Source organism: Scleropages formosus, chromosome 2 (genome assembly GCF_900964775.1).
Source record: "Scleropages formosus chromosome 2, fSclFor1.1, whole genome shotgun sequence".
Taxonomy (NCBI): domain Eukaryota; kingdom Metazoa; phylum Chordata; class Actinopteri; order Osteoglossiformes; family Osteoglossidae; genus Scleropages; species Scleropages formosus.
The window spans coordinates 30,290,747-30,305,977 of record NC_041807.1 but is presented as its reverse complement, the minus strand read 5'-3'; the positions used below and the strand labels follow the sequence as shown (position 1 = coordinate 30,305,977).

General features: G+C 44.9%; 1 protein-coding gene across 19 annotated transcripts in view; it reads left to right on the top strand.

The window, feature by feature from the left end:
• Positions 1-15,231, top strand: part of LOC108925612 (ERC protein 2) — a 238,838-nt gene that overhangs the window by 70,245 nt on the left and 153,362 nt on the right. For all 19 annotated transcript variants that reach the window (XM_029249231.1, XM_018737690.2, XM_018737689.2 and 16 more), the window contains one exon: positions 2,966-3,133. In XM_029249231.1, coding sequence (XP_029105064.1) covers positions 2,966-3,133 — 168 coding nt within the window. The remainder of the gene's footprint in view (positions 1-2,965; positions 3,134-15,231) is intronic.

The window sequence follows — 15,231 nt, the reverse complement described above, 5'->3', positions numbered from 1 at the left end:
TGTTTATTGCCAGGGCCAGACTGTTCCGTCTTTTATAAGGGTGATGACTTGCTGCCAGAAACTTCATTATTAAGCTGGACAGCAGCAGAGGAAGGAACATATTCTCCTGCTTTTGCTGAACCTCTGCTTTGCTTCTTGAATGGGAGTCCAGAATGAGATTTGGCTGTTATAAGAAGTATGGGGGGATGAAACATGCTGGGTGACTTTGCCAAGAATTAATAGTTTTGCGACCACAAAATCTTGAAAATATATCAAGGCCTTTTTAAAATTATGTGGCGTTGACTGAAAAGCTGGAAAGACATGGCTTTTGTATTTTTTTTAAATAAGGGAAGGTAATGTTTTTAATACTGCTGTACTCCACCGTGCCTGGATGCAGTGTTTGACTGTCTGAAACGAATTGGACCGCAGTGTACGGCTCTCCCTCCGAGCTGCTGCAAAGAGCCGATGGTCCGCTTTAATTACAAAAAAAGAACGCTGCAGCCCGGTGTCCAATAGATCACACTGAACGGGTCCTGCGGTGCCGGGGAGACCTTCTGCATACTGTTCTGCCTTTTGTCTTAAGCCATCCCAGCGTTGAAAATATGGGATTCAGACCAAAAACAACTCGCCTTGCGTTGGAGGGAACTCTTGTATTTCTGCTCCCACAGCAGACCCCGGTGCAGCTGGGCTTCTGGAAGGAAAACGTGTTCTGGTGTTAGAAGGAAAAAGGTGTTGGAAAAACATTAATTGGAAACAGTTATCGGAGTCTATTTGATGCTCTTTAAAGCATAATAATCACATTAATTTAGAATGTGACACAGGCTAATACGGCCAACATGTGGACATTATTTCAAGGTTCATTATTCAGCAAGTAGGCATATTTATGGAAAGTACAAACAATGGATATTCTGGGACCAGTGATTCTTCCCTAATTAATTGACTTGAAAATTTTTATGAAAGCAGTGAAACGCTTTTACTAAGCCAGTTTCATAAAATGCTTCTGAATGCAGTTATTTATTGCATTTATGCAAGTGACTTTAAAAGCAGAAGTGTCGTTAATCTTTGAATGCCATTTCATGCCTCAAACTGAGAGACCAAAAATTTATGAATTGTCTCAACTGGTAGTGAAGACTGAAAATCCATCAGCATGATTATAGACCTGTGAGACTCCGAGCCTGACAGGCACGGAGGAAAGTTCTGGAACCTTTTCAGCACCGGCAAACAGTCTCTACACGACCCTGTTTCGGTGCAACGGGGCAGGCCACGCCCCCTCTGTCAGCACCCCTCGGTCTTACAGCATGCCCCCCCCCCCCACACCCACACCCACACCCACCCTGCAACGGATCTAGGACCCGACGGCCTCGTGGGCGGCCTGCTGTCTTCCCGCACTCTCAAACTGGGCTCCGGACGCAAGGCGAGCCTCCAGCTTTTTCCACTGCCTCATTTGAGGACGGCGCAGTTCTGCACAGGTTCGTTAGGGACGATGGGGATGGACTGACTTTGTTCCACTGCAGTTGCTCCAATTCTTCAGAGCTCAGCGACAGTCCCCCCTCTGGGCAGCGCGGCCCGCCGTGCCTCCGACACACAGGGCTCTGCACATCTCGCTGTGGCGATGCAGACAAGGGGCGAAGGTGTGCATGCAGGTCTATTTCCAGCATTAATAAGCAGCTAATAACTCGAGGTCCTGCACAGGATCGAATGTTAGCTCGCACGTCGCCCTGAGACTGGCGATTTCCTGTGAGTCGCCGAACGTGTCATTTCTAGGTCATGTTGTGGTCGCGGCCAGGAAAAGGGAATTACAAGTGGCACTGCCCTCTCTGCTGCCAGACACTGAGACGTGGGTGCGGCGGTTAGCCGTGGCTAACAGGCTAATACGGGATAATGGCTTTTCCATCTTGCTTCTGGAGAGTTCCTCCCATTTTTAATGGACCTCAAATGTATATTACAGTTTCAGCTTTTTTTCCCTAAAGTCATCTGTTTCTCACACCTTGCAAGAAGATTTGGTACATAAACTTTTTCTGAGCTTTGATTTAATGTTTATTAATTTTGTTGTATTATTTATATTGCATTTTTCATTTCTGTATGCTGGACTAGTGGCTTTGTCTGTATTGTTTTTATTGAATCCTTTTTAGTTGAACTTCTCTCCGCCTAGGGCGACATTTAAGATTTATATTAATGCGACCGGCTTAACAAAGAAAACAACACATGGCCAGCTTTCCAGAATATGAAACAAGATCTGTAGTGTCCTGAAACACTTAACCTCTGTTATCCTCTTTTGACATTTTTCTAGGGTTCTGGTGTAACTGCTTGTTTAAAGAAGTAAGTGTAGTAGAACTAGTAATTGTAGTTTTATGAATAAAACTCAAACATGCAGCGATATGCAGAAGTACACTTGTAGGTTTCCCACACGATTCCACACATGCCTTTTAATGGTGTCATAACTGGACATTTAAATTGGGAAAAAAATAAAAGCTGTTGCGTGGCTCCCACATAAAGATTAATGATGAAATAATCACTTATGTAAGGCAAGCCGGACCGTGTCTGAGCAAATCCCCTATTTGTGCCAGGCCTTCTTTTGGGGTTTCAAAGTCATTTGTTTTGCTGGTTGTGTCTGGCCCACAGCTTGCTTTTAAAGTTGCGAGCAGCAGCAGTGCAGTTGACAACTCTCATTATTCAGCATGGAGACCTGCATAGGTGTTAATTAGCAAAGTCTGCAAGTGAAGTCTGTAATCTGGCTCTGACAGGAAGCCTCACTACATGCGGGGAAGTTTTTCACAAGTCACTGTCATCGCTTATTCTTCAGGCCGAGGGTTCAGTGTATTGGCTCTTGTGGTAATATGTGCGAGGAGGTAAACGCAAATCTCCACCGTGAAAAATGTACCGCCGTCTGACTTCAATGAGGCTGCCCGATATGGCCCTGCAATGGACCTTCGTACTGAAGACACGTGACGAGTGTTAGATCTTTGTTGTGTTTCCTGCCTTTCAGGTTGATGCTCTGAGGTTGCGGCTCGAGGAGAAGGAGTCGTTTCTCAACAAGAAAACCAAACAGCTCCAAGACCTTACGGAAGAGAAAGGGACACTTGCAGGGGAGATCCGGGACATGAAGGACATGCTGGAGGTCAAGGAGAGGAAAATTAATGTCCTTCAGAAAAAGGTTGGTCTCTGCTGGCTGGGTCGGAGGGGGAGGGCTGTGGTAGAGTTCAGCTCTTGTGTTTTGAGCTGTGAACCATACTCCAGCCGTATGGTCTTGTGGAGCCAATCTCCCACTGTCCTGTCCTTTACAGCTGGATAATCAAACCAAGGGCTGAGTGTCCCCATGTCCTTAGCTGTTTGCACTGTAAGGTGAAGCCTCTGCCCTATTGACCTGTCACTGTAAAGCCCCCCCTTAAAAGCCCAATAGCAGTACACCGAAACACACAAAACCAAGCTGTAGCTGGCCAAGACGCTGCTCTGTGCGGCCAAAACAAATGCAATTTATGTGGGCGTTTTTCCTCCCTGCTTGCTCTCTCTCCTTCTTTTTGGTTTTTCCTGAGTTCATTTGTCCTCATTTATATGTGCCCTGGTGTGTCACACTGTGACAGGAGCTGCTGGCCCTTACAGGAAGCGCAGCACCGCTGTGGATATGACCACCAGCCAGGGAATCCACGGGAAGCGTGAAGTGGAGCCACCTGCACTCGCTTGTTATCCGCACACGAGCGCACGCACGCACATCGACGATGTCTGTGTGCCCTTGAGAGCACCGTCATCAGTTACTCTTTTCGTGATTCACGAATCTTCGTAGTTCTGCCAATATGCAGAGGGTGATTCATAAAAAGTGCTTACACAAGAAGGGACACCTAATTTGACATTAAAATGTCTGTTTCAGAAATGAGGCACACATCAAGTATTGAATATTGAAATGAAGCATTGATGATTATATAGCTGAGCATCCGATGTCTACCTGTCACTCATTTTTCAGGTGTGAAGGGAACAAAACAAACTCATTAGCACTGGTGGGACAGGCTGGGGACTGCAGAGATCACTGACACCTGATATAATTAATTACACTCCATGAAAGGTTAATTACACCATACAGGTTCATACAGGTTCACTACCAGTGGTCGTTTTCATCTCTTCCAAGTATTTTCAGCATTAGTAAACTTGCTTGAAGGAGTCCTGTTGTCCATTTATTTTTACCGCTCCAAACCGGGTAATTGTTGTCTCTTTTTCCGGTCCCCCCCGCTGAGTTTTCCGATAAATCTTCCTCCTAATTTGTCATGCCATTTAAAGCAGGATGCCATCAGCTCCTTGCTGTTTGCATGGAAAACAACCTTTCACGGCGCTTTCTGCAACTCTTCCCCTCATCGTAATTGCTCCTGCTGTGAGTTCGCAACTGTGAAGTGATGTTAGTAGGAATTAATGCTTACCATGTGACATTCTGCTAATCAGGTGTCGCCCACGCTGGTCCAAGCCCTGCAATTCTCTCCAATTAAACTTCAAGAGACATGGAGAAAATGAATTTTCAGACCCCACTCCCATTTTCCACAACGCTTTGATTTAAAAATGTTTGTTTTTCAAAAGTCCCTCCCGGACCATTTCACGTTATGCAGTAGCAGCGGCGAAGCAGATGCTGTAAATTTTAGACGTGCGGTCACTGTATTGATTGTAAACGATTAGGCCAGAAAGCTGCCACTTCCTGTGGCAGCTCCTGCGAACTCCCTCCACAAAGGACGCTGCGTGCCGCCTGCTAGCGGCAAGCTTCCTGGCCGAGCTGCGCTGTCAACACCTATTCCCATTAAGCAGCGAGAGATGTTCCGTGGAGTATGAAATTGAGTGGCCTCCGAATGGGGCTTGAGGGAGTTTCCTGTCTGGCTCCCCCCTGGGTGTGTTACAAATATATATTCCTCGCTGTCTGTTTCTCTCTCTCTCACTCTCTCTTTTCTCAGTACCGTATATAGATCGGCCCTCTGAGCATGGGAATACACACAACTCCCAACTGAGGGCTCCCCTCCTCATTCCACATTTCCGAAGAGCGCGAAAGCAGCCTTTTCGCGAGTCGCACTTCATTGTGTGACCTCTGACCATGCCACCCATCTTCTGCTTCGCTGGGTTCAGTTAGAAACGCAGAGGTGCACGGTATCTCCTTCGGAGGGGATATCCGGGATTACGGCTAAAAACACACAGTACTGTGTTACGAAAGGCAGTGAAAAAGAGAAGGCAAAGTTCAAAGCTAACGCTGATTTGTAACCTGGTGGGTGAATTTTCACTTCTCTTTCTAGTACATCCTGTGAACCACACACGAAGGTCAAGAGGCCTGGGTCAGCGGAGTAAGAGCTGTTCTGTCACTTATTACCCCAAAACATCCTTCCTTTTAATTAACATTAAGAGGACTATTGTTTCGTGATGTCTCTTGCCGGATCTTACCTTTTTTTAAGGTAGTTATTTGCTAGCTGTATGAGCTTCCTTCCTGGTTTATATTGTGGAAATGTGATATGCTGTTTTGCACTATGGCTAATAGACACATTGCGCTTTGGGTAATGATGACATTAATTATTTGGTTTTGAATTTTTCTTTTTAAAGTAGTGGTGCACATAATTAAAGATGCAGTCTATGACTGTGGCCTATTTTAGATTTATAAAATAGACAGCAACATCTGAGACAATTCCCTGAGAGACTTAACAGCATTATGAAAGTTACAGAATTCAACATAAAATGACAATAGCATGTCAAAGCATTGAAAGCAGAAGTTCCCTTGTGGGCTGTATGTCTCAGAGATTCGAGTGCTTAGCAAATCTTTACAATGACCGAGTGAATGATGCTGAGCTCAAAGCACTGTTTTTGGCCAGTTTAATTACAGAAATATAAAACTTTGTAAGCACTGTGCATATTTGCTTGACACAACTAACATGCATAAAATAAACCGGGAAGCATGTTTAAGGGCCTTTACATTGATACGAAGTTAAGATACATTCTAATTCACAGGAATTTTTCTTTCAGGAGTATTTTACAGGTGTTCCAAGTCATTAATCACAGAGTAAATATTGTGCCGAGTGTTGGAAGGACCTCGAGGCCTGATTGGTTTTCCAAACTTCCTGTTTCCCATGCGCACGTGAAACCTATAAATTACAGTCTCTCCTGGTGTCGGGGTCTGGGATGGAGCAAAGACCAGCAAGTTGCTTCTAAGCTCTGAGCCGAGATATTCATTGTTCCCAGGAACAAATACCGTCTTTTCCAAACCTGATAGGAGTGCTACAGCTGCTGATGCCGGAGGTGTAATTCGCACTCTCAGAAAGGCACACATTAAGGCACTTCAATAAGGTACCTGTCAAAAGTGTGAGTACACTTAGGAAACTTTTTTTTTTTTTTTTTAACCACAAGGCATTTGTTTACCAAGTTTGATAAGGAAACCAGCTCTAATGTCTTCCCAGTTTGTCCCAAATGTTGCCCAGGTTGCCCTGGTGTACTCACACTTTACATGTGGGCTGTAAAATAGATGCAGAACAGTTTTTAGAAAACTTTAAGCAATAGCAGTGTCTCCCAAGTAAAAAATGCATCTGAAGGTTCGCTGATGCAAAATGCACTCTTGTGTTTACATCTGTGTGACTGCTTCTCTGTTTTATGCCAATGGCTTTAAGGAGATGAGTCTTCAGCTGAACTGAAATGAATAATCACGATGGCAGCATGTGGACAGCATTAGTACAGCTCTACTGAGTCCAGCAGCTGTCAGTGTCACGGGAGCAAATGGTGAAACGATGCTCTTTTTGCTATAGTAATCACAGAAATAATCAAAGTGGATGGGAGCAGCATTCCTAATTGCTCTTGGGGGGGAAGAGAAGAAAGAAGCAACCCTTTGAAAATATTACAAGCATATTTCCACCGAAAAGATAAGGCAGGAGAATGATATACAGTGTGGCATCCATACTGAAGTAGGCCAGAAAGAATCCCGCAATGCGAGGAGTCGCTAGGAGTACAGCTCTTTAATTGCCAGCTGTCTTTGTTTTATTCCGCATTTGAAGTGATGAGTAAGAGCTAAGATGCGTCCAGAAAACTGGTAATGAAGGCTTTTTACATAAATTATAAATAATGATGCGGTTACATTAGACGGTTGAGTAAAGAGAACAGCTAATCTGAGAGCATACCCCCAGCCAAGCGATGTGCTTCCGTCTCCTTAGCATGTTTTACAAATTAGTCACCCGGAGATCGTACTCGGGGCTTTGAATGTTGTTTTCGAGGAGAGAAAAAAAATGGCGTTGGCTTCTTTGAAAGAATGAAGCGCTGATTCACTTTAAATCCAAACCGGGCTCAGGCTACTGGATGTTTTGTGGCCTAGCAGTTAAACAGCTGTCTGATTGGGACAGGTTCGAATCGTGTGATGGTGTGCAAATGAGGGGACGTTTCCCTGAGCCTGGGCTCGTGCCCTCAGCACCGTTGAAAGGGGCTGTGCGTAACGGGTGTCAAATGTGGTCGCGAGGCTCTTCCCTGATCGCGAGGGCCTCCTGCGCTCCTCTGTCGTCGCTCTCGAGCTTGCCGACCTCTCCGATCCACCGATCCATGCTGTGAACAGATGCTCCGCTCGGGAAGGCCCACCTGCCTGCAGACGGTGTTCCAGATGGAACCGTCAGCCCACGCTGGAAAATAACAGCTCTCCGCATGGGCCGTCACTACCGCAAGCCCCCCCGTGCCCATGACATTCCAGCAGCACGTGTGTGTGACTGTGGCTGTGTGTGTCTGAAGAGCTTCCACAGCCTGTGATCTTTCTGGTTCGGCCAAGGGCACGGGGGGGGGGGGCGGTGAAGGAGCCGTCAGGACTTCCACTTGTTGGAAATAATAGAGTCCGTAAGAGTGAGTGATTGCAGTGCGCAGCAGCGGCGTGACATCTGGTTCGTATCTTTAGATCTGAAGGAAAAAGGTGTAATCGCACGCGAGTGAACCGCGAGAGCCATCCGCTCTTTACGGCCCTCAGCGAGTTCGCGGCAGACGCATGTTTTGCGTTTACCTGCACGTTCTGGGAAGTGAAAGACCTGATTGTTTCATTGAGGGGACGCTGAGAGAAAGAATAATTTGTGATACCTTAAAGAATCTTCTGAAGAATGTTAGGGTTTGTGTTTATATTAAGATGCCGTATCCACAAAAAATGGAGAGTCTGAGGGTAAAACGCAGATATAAAACGAAACAACTGACAAGAAGATCAGCAACAGCAGCAAACGTGGCACTGATTCAGCTCTTCTCAGGATCCGCAAATAAATTGTCAGCAGTCAATATGATGTATTTGTATTTAATAATCAGATTTGACTGGTTGAAATGTGGGTAAAAAAATTATCCCTGAATGTTATTATAATAGAGGGGGGTGCAGTGGCACAGTGGGTTGGACCGCAGTCCTGCTCTCCGGTGGGTCTGGGGTTCGAGTCCCGCTTGGGGTGCCTTGCGATGGACTGGCGTCCCATCCTAGGTGTGTCCCTTACGCCCTGTGTTACTGGGTTGGCTCCGGATCCCCGTGACCCCATATGGGACGAGCGGTTCTGAAAATGTGTGTGTGTGTGTGTGTGTTATCATAATATTTGTTTCCTCTGATTTCTCTGGCTGTTCAGAAAATGTCTTTTTTTTTTTTTTTTTAAAGAATAGCTAAAAAGTCATACAGAAAGGTATCCATAAGTCGTGACTGTCACACCAGGTAGTTATAGCCTTTTGTTTTTTTATCGGATGAGAAATTATTTTGTACATATTTGATAGATTTTTTTACTTCAGAAAAAAACAAATTCACGGAGATCTAGAAATATGTTTTATTGCGAGAGCAAACCCACGTGAGTCACGGAGAAGCTCAGATCAAATCGAAGTGCTTTGAGGTATTTAGTTACCGGTTAATGTCATCCTGTCACTGGGGATTACACAGGGAGTTTCCTTGAGCCCTTAATTACTTGTAGCTGTACTTCATTTGTTAATCAGTGGTTTGTTTAAATGAAAGCTCCAAGTTTGATTAATCCCTTGCAGAAAGAACACGTTGGGATGCCCTTCCATCATCCTCTTGTATGCTGCGGACGTCCCTGGAGGGCTTCTTCTCCTCTGGAGCTTGTGTAACTCGCATAAGCCCTTTATCGTTTGTTCATAGTTCTAGAATCGACAGGCCTTTCTTCCAGAATGAAAGTAACATGCTCCTGGAGTTGACATTAATGTACATGACATACAGAACAATGTCAGTGCTTTAGTCTGCGAGTATTTACTGTGGCAAGGCCAAAGGATAAGGTGAACTGACTGTGGTACCAAATAAGTTATGTTCTATATCCTTCCATTTACATTATTTTAGTGGGCACCTTAGTGTCACTGAAGGGTAAGAACCTCGATCAAGGATACTGCAACAGGAGCAAGGACTTGAACCCAGGCCCTTGATTGCAAGGCAGCTGCTACTCCACATACTTCCAGCAGAAGACATAAATAGTGATAGAACAAGTTTGTCTTACCTCATGTACAGCAGAAAAGGTGCTTAATTGCTGCACTGTACATCATTTTCTACACTGCTTTCCCCCGTGTGTTTATAATCCTTTGTTATAGAGAGTTTGTACCTCGAAATCTGGACAGTTAAGTTTTTTGCCCCAAAGAAAAGCAGCCACAAGATAACGGTGATGTCCCACAAAGTCCATCTCCTCTGTATAGTCACTCAAAATTCAGCCTGAAGAGAGGGACACCCCCCCGGTGGAGGGGTAGCCTCTGACAGCAGTCTTGACTCACTGTGTTTTAAAATGTACAAAGAAGGAAGGACCTACATTCAGGTGAAGACATTAGGCTTCTTGCTTGTGTCAGGCATGTCAGAGCTGTGACTTACAGTAGGAGGCCTAAGATACGGTTGTAAAACATTGGCCCTCCCACACAAACAAGTGTAAGACCTGACAGCGAGCTGACCTGATAGGGAGGGGATGCAAGATATGGGCGCTCAGCAGGGTAATGTTTACTCCTGTTTTTTCTGGGGACGTGACTCTGGCATATCATGTGAAACAAGCTGCTCTTCTTGGCCCCAACACACATATAACTTGCTTTGTAAACATACACAAAGATGAGAGCAGGAGATGTTTTATGAAGAGTGCGTCCGTGGTGTCTTGTAATCGGTGGTCAGGTAAGTCTGTGTTGTCGGCGCTCAGCAAAGGGGTGGTTCTCAGCAGCGTCCATTTGTTTTCCAAGCGAGGGGGTAAAGCCAGCTGGTTTCAAAAACCCTGTTAAGCGGAGTGATGTAATCACCTTTTTCTGCCTCAGCGCGCAATACTTTTCCCTGCTGAAGAAATAGCTCCCAGATTTTTCAGCGACCGCACGCTCCTCTCTTGGAGAAACGCAGGCGCGGACTCCGCCAAGCAGTAAAATGCAATCGCTGTACTGGAACATTTAGGCAAATAATGTAATGATCCATTTCTTTTTGAAATTGTGCTACAGCAATAACTTTGGTCTTATGATAATAATATTCCTATTCAAATGCTTCCCCACACATTTAATTGCAGATAAACACCCAAGCTGGCAGAATAATGGCAGCTTGACTAATGTGCCAAGACGCAAAGCGAGATGAGCAGCCAAGCATCGCTGCGGTCAAGGGTGGTAGTGCAGGCATGAAGGATATCATCTGTTTTTACAATACCCATAATGACTTTGGCAACACTTTATGTAATAACAATAACAATATAAATGCCATAATAGTGCAGAGTAGTATATTTTATATGTTACTTTTCTGTTTTGTGAAAGGCCCAAATATGTCTTTTTATTTGTGTCCCTTTATTTCCATTCGCAAAGGATTTCCAGGAGGTGCTTATTTTTTAAAAATACTTCCAAGGGTGAAAGGTGAAAATTTATGATGACTGACAACATTTATGTTTTAACAATTATATTATTTATGTAAGGCTGCTTAGAATACATGACCAACAGCCAAGTCTGCATGTCGAGACAGGTATTCTTGTTAACAATGCCTGTCTTTCATGCACAAGTGCTCACAAGTTCAGGTACAGTAATAAAAAGTATATATTTAATTATTGTGTTTGCTTGGCTGACAGATTATACCCATTTGTTTAGCTGGACGTTTCCACTGTAGCGGATCAGGCCGAATACCTGGTTTAAAGGTACAGTGGACTTTGTAAGAATAACTTGCTGCCTGCTGCCCTGTATGTATGTATGTATGTATGTGTGTGTGTGTGTGTGTGTGTGTGTGTGTGTGTGTGTGAGAGATGATTCCTGTTCTTTTAACACATATAGCTGAATGTGAATGAATTTATTAAATAAGTGTTTTAAGGCGTTTTCTCCATCTGTTCATATTGGTTTCCTCCGGGTGCTCATGTTTCCTCCCACAATCCAAAGATGTATTTCAGTGATGCTTAGTGACTCTGAATTCTCCCATCCATGTATGTGTGAGTGAAAGAGTGTGTGTGATTGCCCTGTGATGGACTGGTGCCATGCCTAATGTGTACCCTGCCTCATTTCCTGCGGTTCTGGGATAGACTTGGGACCACAATGTCCCTGCATTGGACAGGCGGTTAATGATAATGGATGAATGGATACATAAAATTATATAGCTTATAAACGTGCACTTAACTGTATGTGACCTGTACAATGTACTTTAAAAAATAATTCTGTCCTATAGCTGTAACATGACATACTGTGCCGGAGATGGTAATTACGTTCCTTGCATTCTGACAGTTACTGAACAATATCTTAATTTTAATTTCTGAATTACCAATTGAATAGTCATACTGTCAGCGTTCCAAACAATTCTTGAAACATTGTATGCTAATGAACTTTGTCCTGATGGTTGTGCTTTTCTGGTGTTGCATTTTTGTGGGTTCGGGAATATGGTCATAATCTGTGTGCTGTAGTGCAACATGTGAGGACAGGCATGTCTTGGTCGTTTGGCCTTTATGTGAAAAGTGCTCTGTGACTCCTTTGTCCTCTTAAAGGTCCATTTAGTCCAGGATCCTCAGTGGTAAGAAGTCCCAGACGGACCTCAGCCCACCTCTCTGGCAGACTGTAACTCATCCTGTTCCTGCTAATAGCTTTGGCTTGAAAAGCAGAGCCAGTCTGGACGGCCCACCAAACTGGGACCTGGCTATAGGGCACTGGTGTCGAACCTATTGCTGGAGGATAAGGTCTGTTTGGAGGAGAACAACCGATTCTCTGCAGTAGTACAATCGGCAGTAAATTGCAGCTTTTTTTGCCCTTGACAGGTAGTCAGAAAGTCGAATTATGGGTGCCTGGGTGTCAGTGGGCCGTGTTTTGAGCACATGCTCAGGGGTATAAATGTGTCATATTGCAAGTGGGTCTAATTTAGATCTTGCAACATAACTCTCTATTAGTTGTATATGCTGGAAAACAATAAATGCACAGTACCTACAGAAGAGTGAGTAGAGGTTTGACAAAAAAAAAAATACTTGGTAGACTTCATTATAAAATTTTTATGTCATCTTAGAGATTAATATGGACAAGAGGTGCTGGTACTCGTTTGGTTGTGATAGATGAAATGTATTTTCATATTTGCTGTTAGAAAAACATTGTGTCTTTACCGATGGTTTTTTACAAGCATGCTTATTACGATGTATCGAACAGGGTGTAGTATTTTTTTTCCACTACCTTTACGCTATAGCTAGCTATTCATTAGGGGGGACTCGGTGCTCCCGACCAGACCCTCTCCACCGTGTAAAAGGGATATTAGCTAAAATTTGGTTTAGAAGGTGAGCATTTCTCATCCACAGAGTAACAAGTGGTGTCAAACTGCAGAGTAATGAAGAGCAGTAGGAAATCCCATGGAAAACACAACCTTTGTTAGCCTGCAGAAAGCTTTTTAATCTCTGTACAATTAAACTGCAATTTATGTTGCATTCCATTAGAGTTCAGTAATGAAAAGAAACCATTTTAAAGTAATTGTTGAAAGTCCCACGGTGGACATGTTATGATAAAAAGAGCCTAAGCAGCTGAACTTCTACCTCCCGCTATAGACGCGGTAATTACTGTGCAAGGATGCGTGCGTGTTGACATAAGCGTAACATTTGTGTCCATTTTACATATGGGCGATCCTGTGTTTTTTCTGGGATATCTCAGAAGTTTGTTCCGTGTGAGCTCATTTGAAATATTGCTACATTTGCCGCTTTTCCATTTTGTGACGGGGTTAAAGACGCGTTCAAAAAATGCCGAAGTCAGGGCACGGCCAAGGTGCGGGTCTGTGCCGGTTTACCCAACAGGCCCGTCCAGCCGCGTCCCAGAAATGAAGTGACAAACGGCACTCGAGAAAAGGATATGTTTTTGTTTTCGGTTCAAAGGGAAAATCCCAGCGTCTGACAGCAAACTTTGCCCCAGCAGGGAACGGTAATGCCCGAAATCTGTCTGCATAAACGCAGACATCACGTGGCGGCAGGGCTTGGCCCGTGACGCTGTCTATTCCCATACGTAAGCTGACTTGACAAGTTCTCCATTGCCTGCAGTCCCCGTCACTGAGGTGCTGGAAATGGCAGGAATCTGGGGTGCAGATGGTAAACCTGGCAGAACACCTCCGCTGTCCTTCTCAGGCAGCCCGTAATAAATCTCACCCTGACGGCCGGGGGGCCCCTTCGGCCGTAAGGCTGCACCTGCGCTAGCCTGGCTCGGAAATCGATAGCGGATGGGTTGTGATTTGTAGGCTTCCGCAAACAAAAAGATACAGGTCAAAGATATTTTCATTCTTGACTTAATTCTGCGGGGGGCGCGGTGGCGCAGTGGGTTGGGCCGGGTCCTGCTCTTCGGTAGGTCTGGGGTTCGAGTCCAGCTTGGGGTGCCTTGCGACGGACTGGCGTCCCGTCCCGGGTGTGTCCCCTCCCCCTCCGGCCTTACGCCCTGTGTTGCCGGGTAGGCTCCGGTTCCCCGCGACCCCGTATGGGGCAAGCGGTTCTGAAAATGACTGACTGACTGACTTTATTCTGCACAGGACTCTGTGGCATCTCAATTCACAGATGCATTTATGTTTTTTCTGTGTTCCAGTCCTCTGCTCTTCGTAGTTGTCAGTCGTCTGAGTGCTGCGGCCTGCTGACTGGCTTTAAAAGCGCCAAGTGTCAGTGTGGCCTGTCATTTCCACCCGAGACTTTCTCTATCAAAGACACATTATAAGGCCACATTCTAGCGGCGTGCCAGTTTGGCTCGCTAAGCCTCTTCAGAATCTGATCTTGGCGCTTGTATTTCTTCGGCATCAAACCCCTTTTCACATAGGATTATCATTCTTTCCTTGTGTTCCTGTCCTGTTACAAATTGCGCAGCAGCTTTAGGAGATCTAGGCGGCCGTCCCCTATCTGCCACACGTCCTAGAGTTACACCTGCGCACGGGGCGGCAGCTCCGCTACCTGTACGAGAAAGCAAAAAGCTTTCTAACACACAGATATTGTTACTTTACTCATTTTAATGTTGTACTTTCAGCTTCGAGCTTTAGAAAGTTTGATAAACCAAATGAAGGATTCCCGTAGCGAAATACCAGCCTGGGGAGCTGTGTTGTGGTTTTTCTAATGCCTCCTTTACTCTGCATGGCTTTGTCATGCAGAAGGAAGCCAAATGTGAAGCAGGAGAAGCAACCGCATTGGACAGCGAGCAGAAACCTCCTGCAGTCCCGCGCCCCATCGGCCTGCTTCTCATCCAGGCTCTAATTCCAAGCTCAGTACACAGCCAGTGTATGGAATGCAGGTTTATGCAGTGATGGAGTGACACATGCAATGAAAAACGTAAAGAATATTTAAGTGAAACAGTTGTGAGGAGCCTGTGTGAAAAGGACCAATCGTGTAAGCGTTACAAATAATTTTATGAATCATTATTTTAAGTATTAAAAGCAGTTGGCCGTGATCTACATGCCATACCCGTAGTAATATGCTGCTAAAAAATTATGGTAAATATGAGTTTGAAGTGGTATTGATTTTGGTTAATTGGTTTTATGTATCTTTTCATAACTATATACTGTATCTATAATCATGATACTAGTTTCTTATGCTAGTCAAGGTTGTCCATTGTTTAAAAAAATAAAGTAATGGTTTGCCATTGCACTGTTCTAAGACCATTTTGGGTTTTATTCACCGTTCATCCAAAGGTCAACATCGCAGCAGTCCTGGGAAGAAGCAGATGGGGGGGGGACGACCATAAAAGATGGTCCACTCTTATCTTAATGCTTTCCGTCCGATCTTGGTGGGTTTGATTGGGAGAGCAGTAGCGGCATATTTGAGGACGTGGGGCCAGGCGATAACCCTTTCTGGCCGGGTTACAGCAGGGCTTTGGTATTTATATACATCAGTCCAGAGAGGGAGC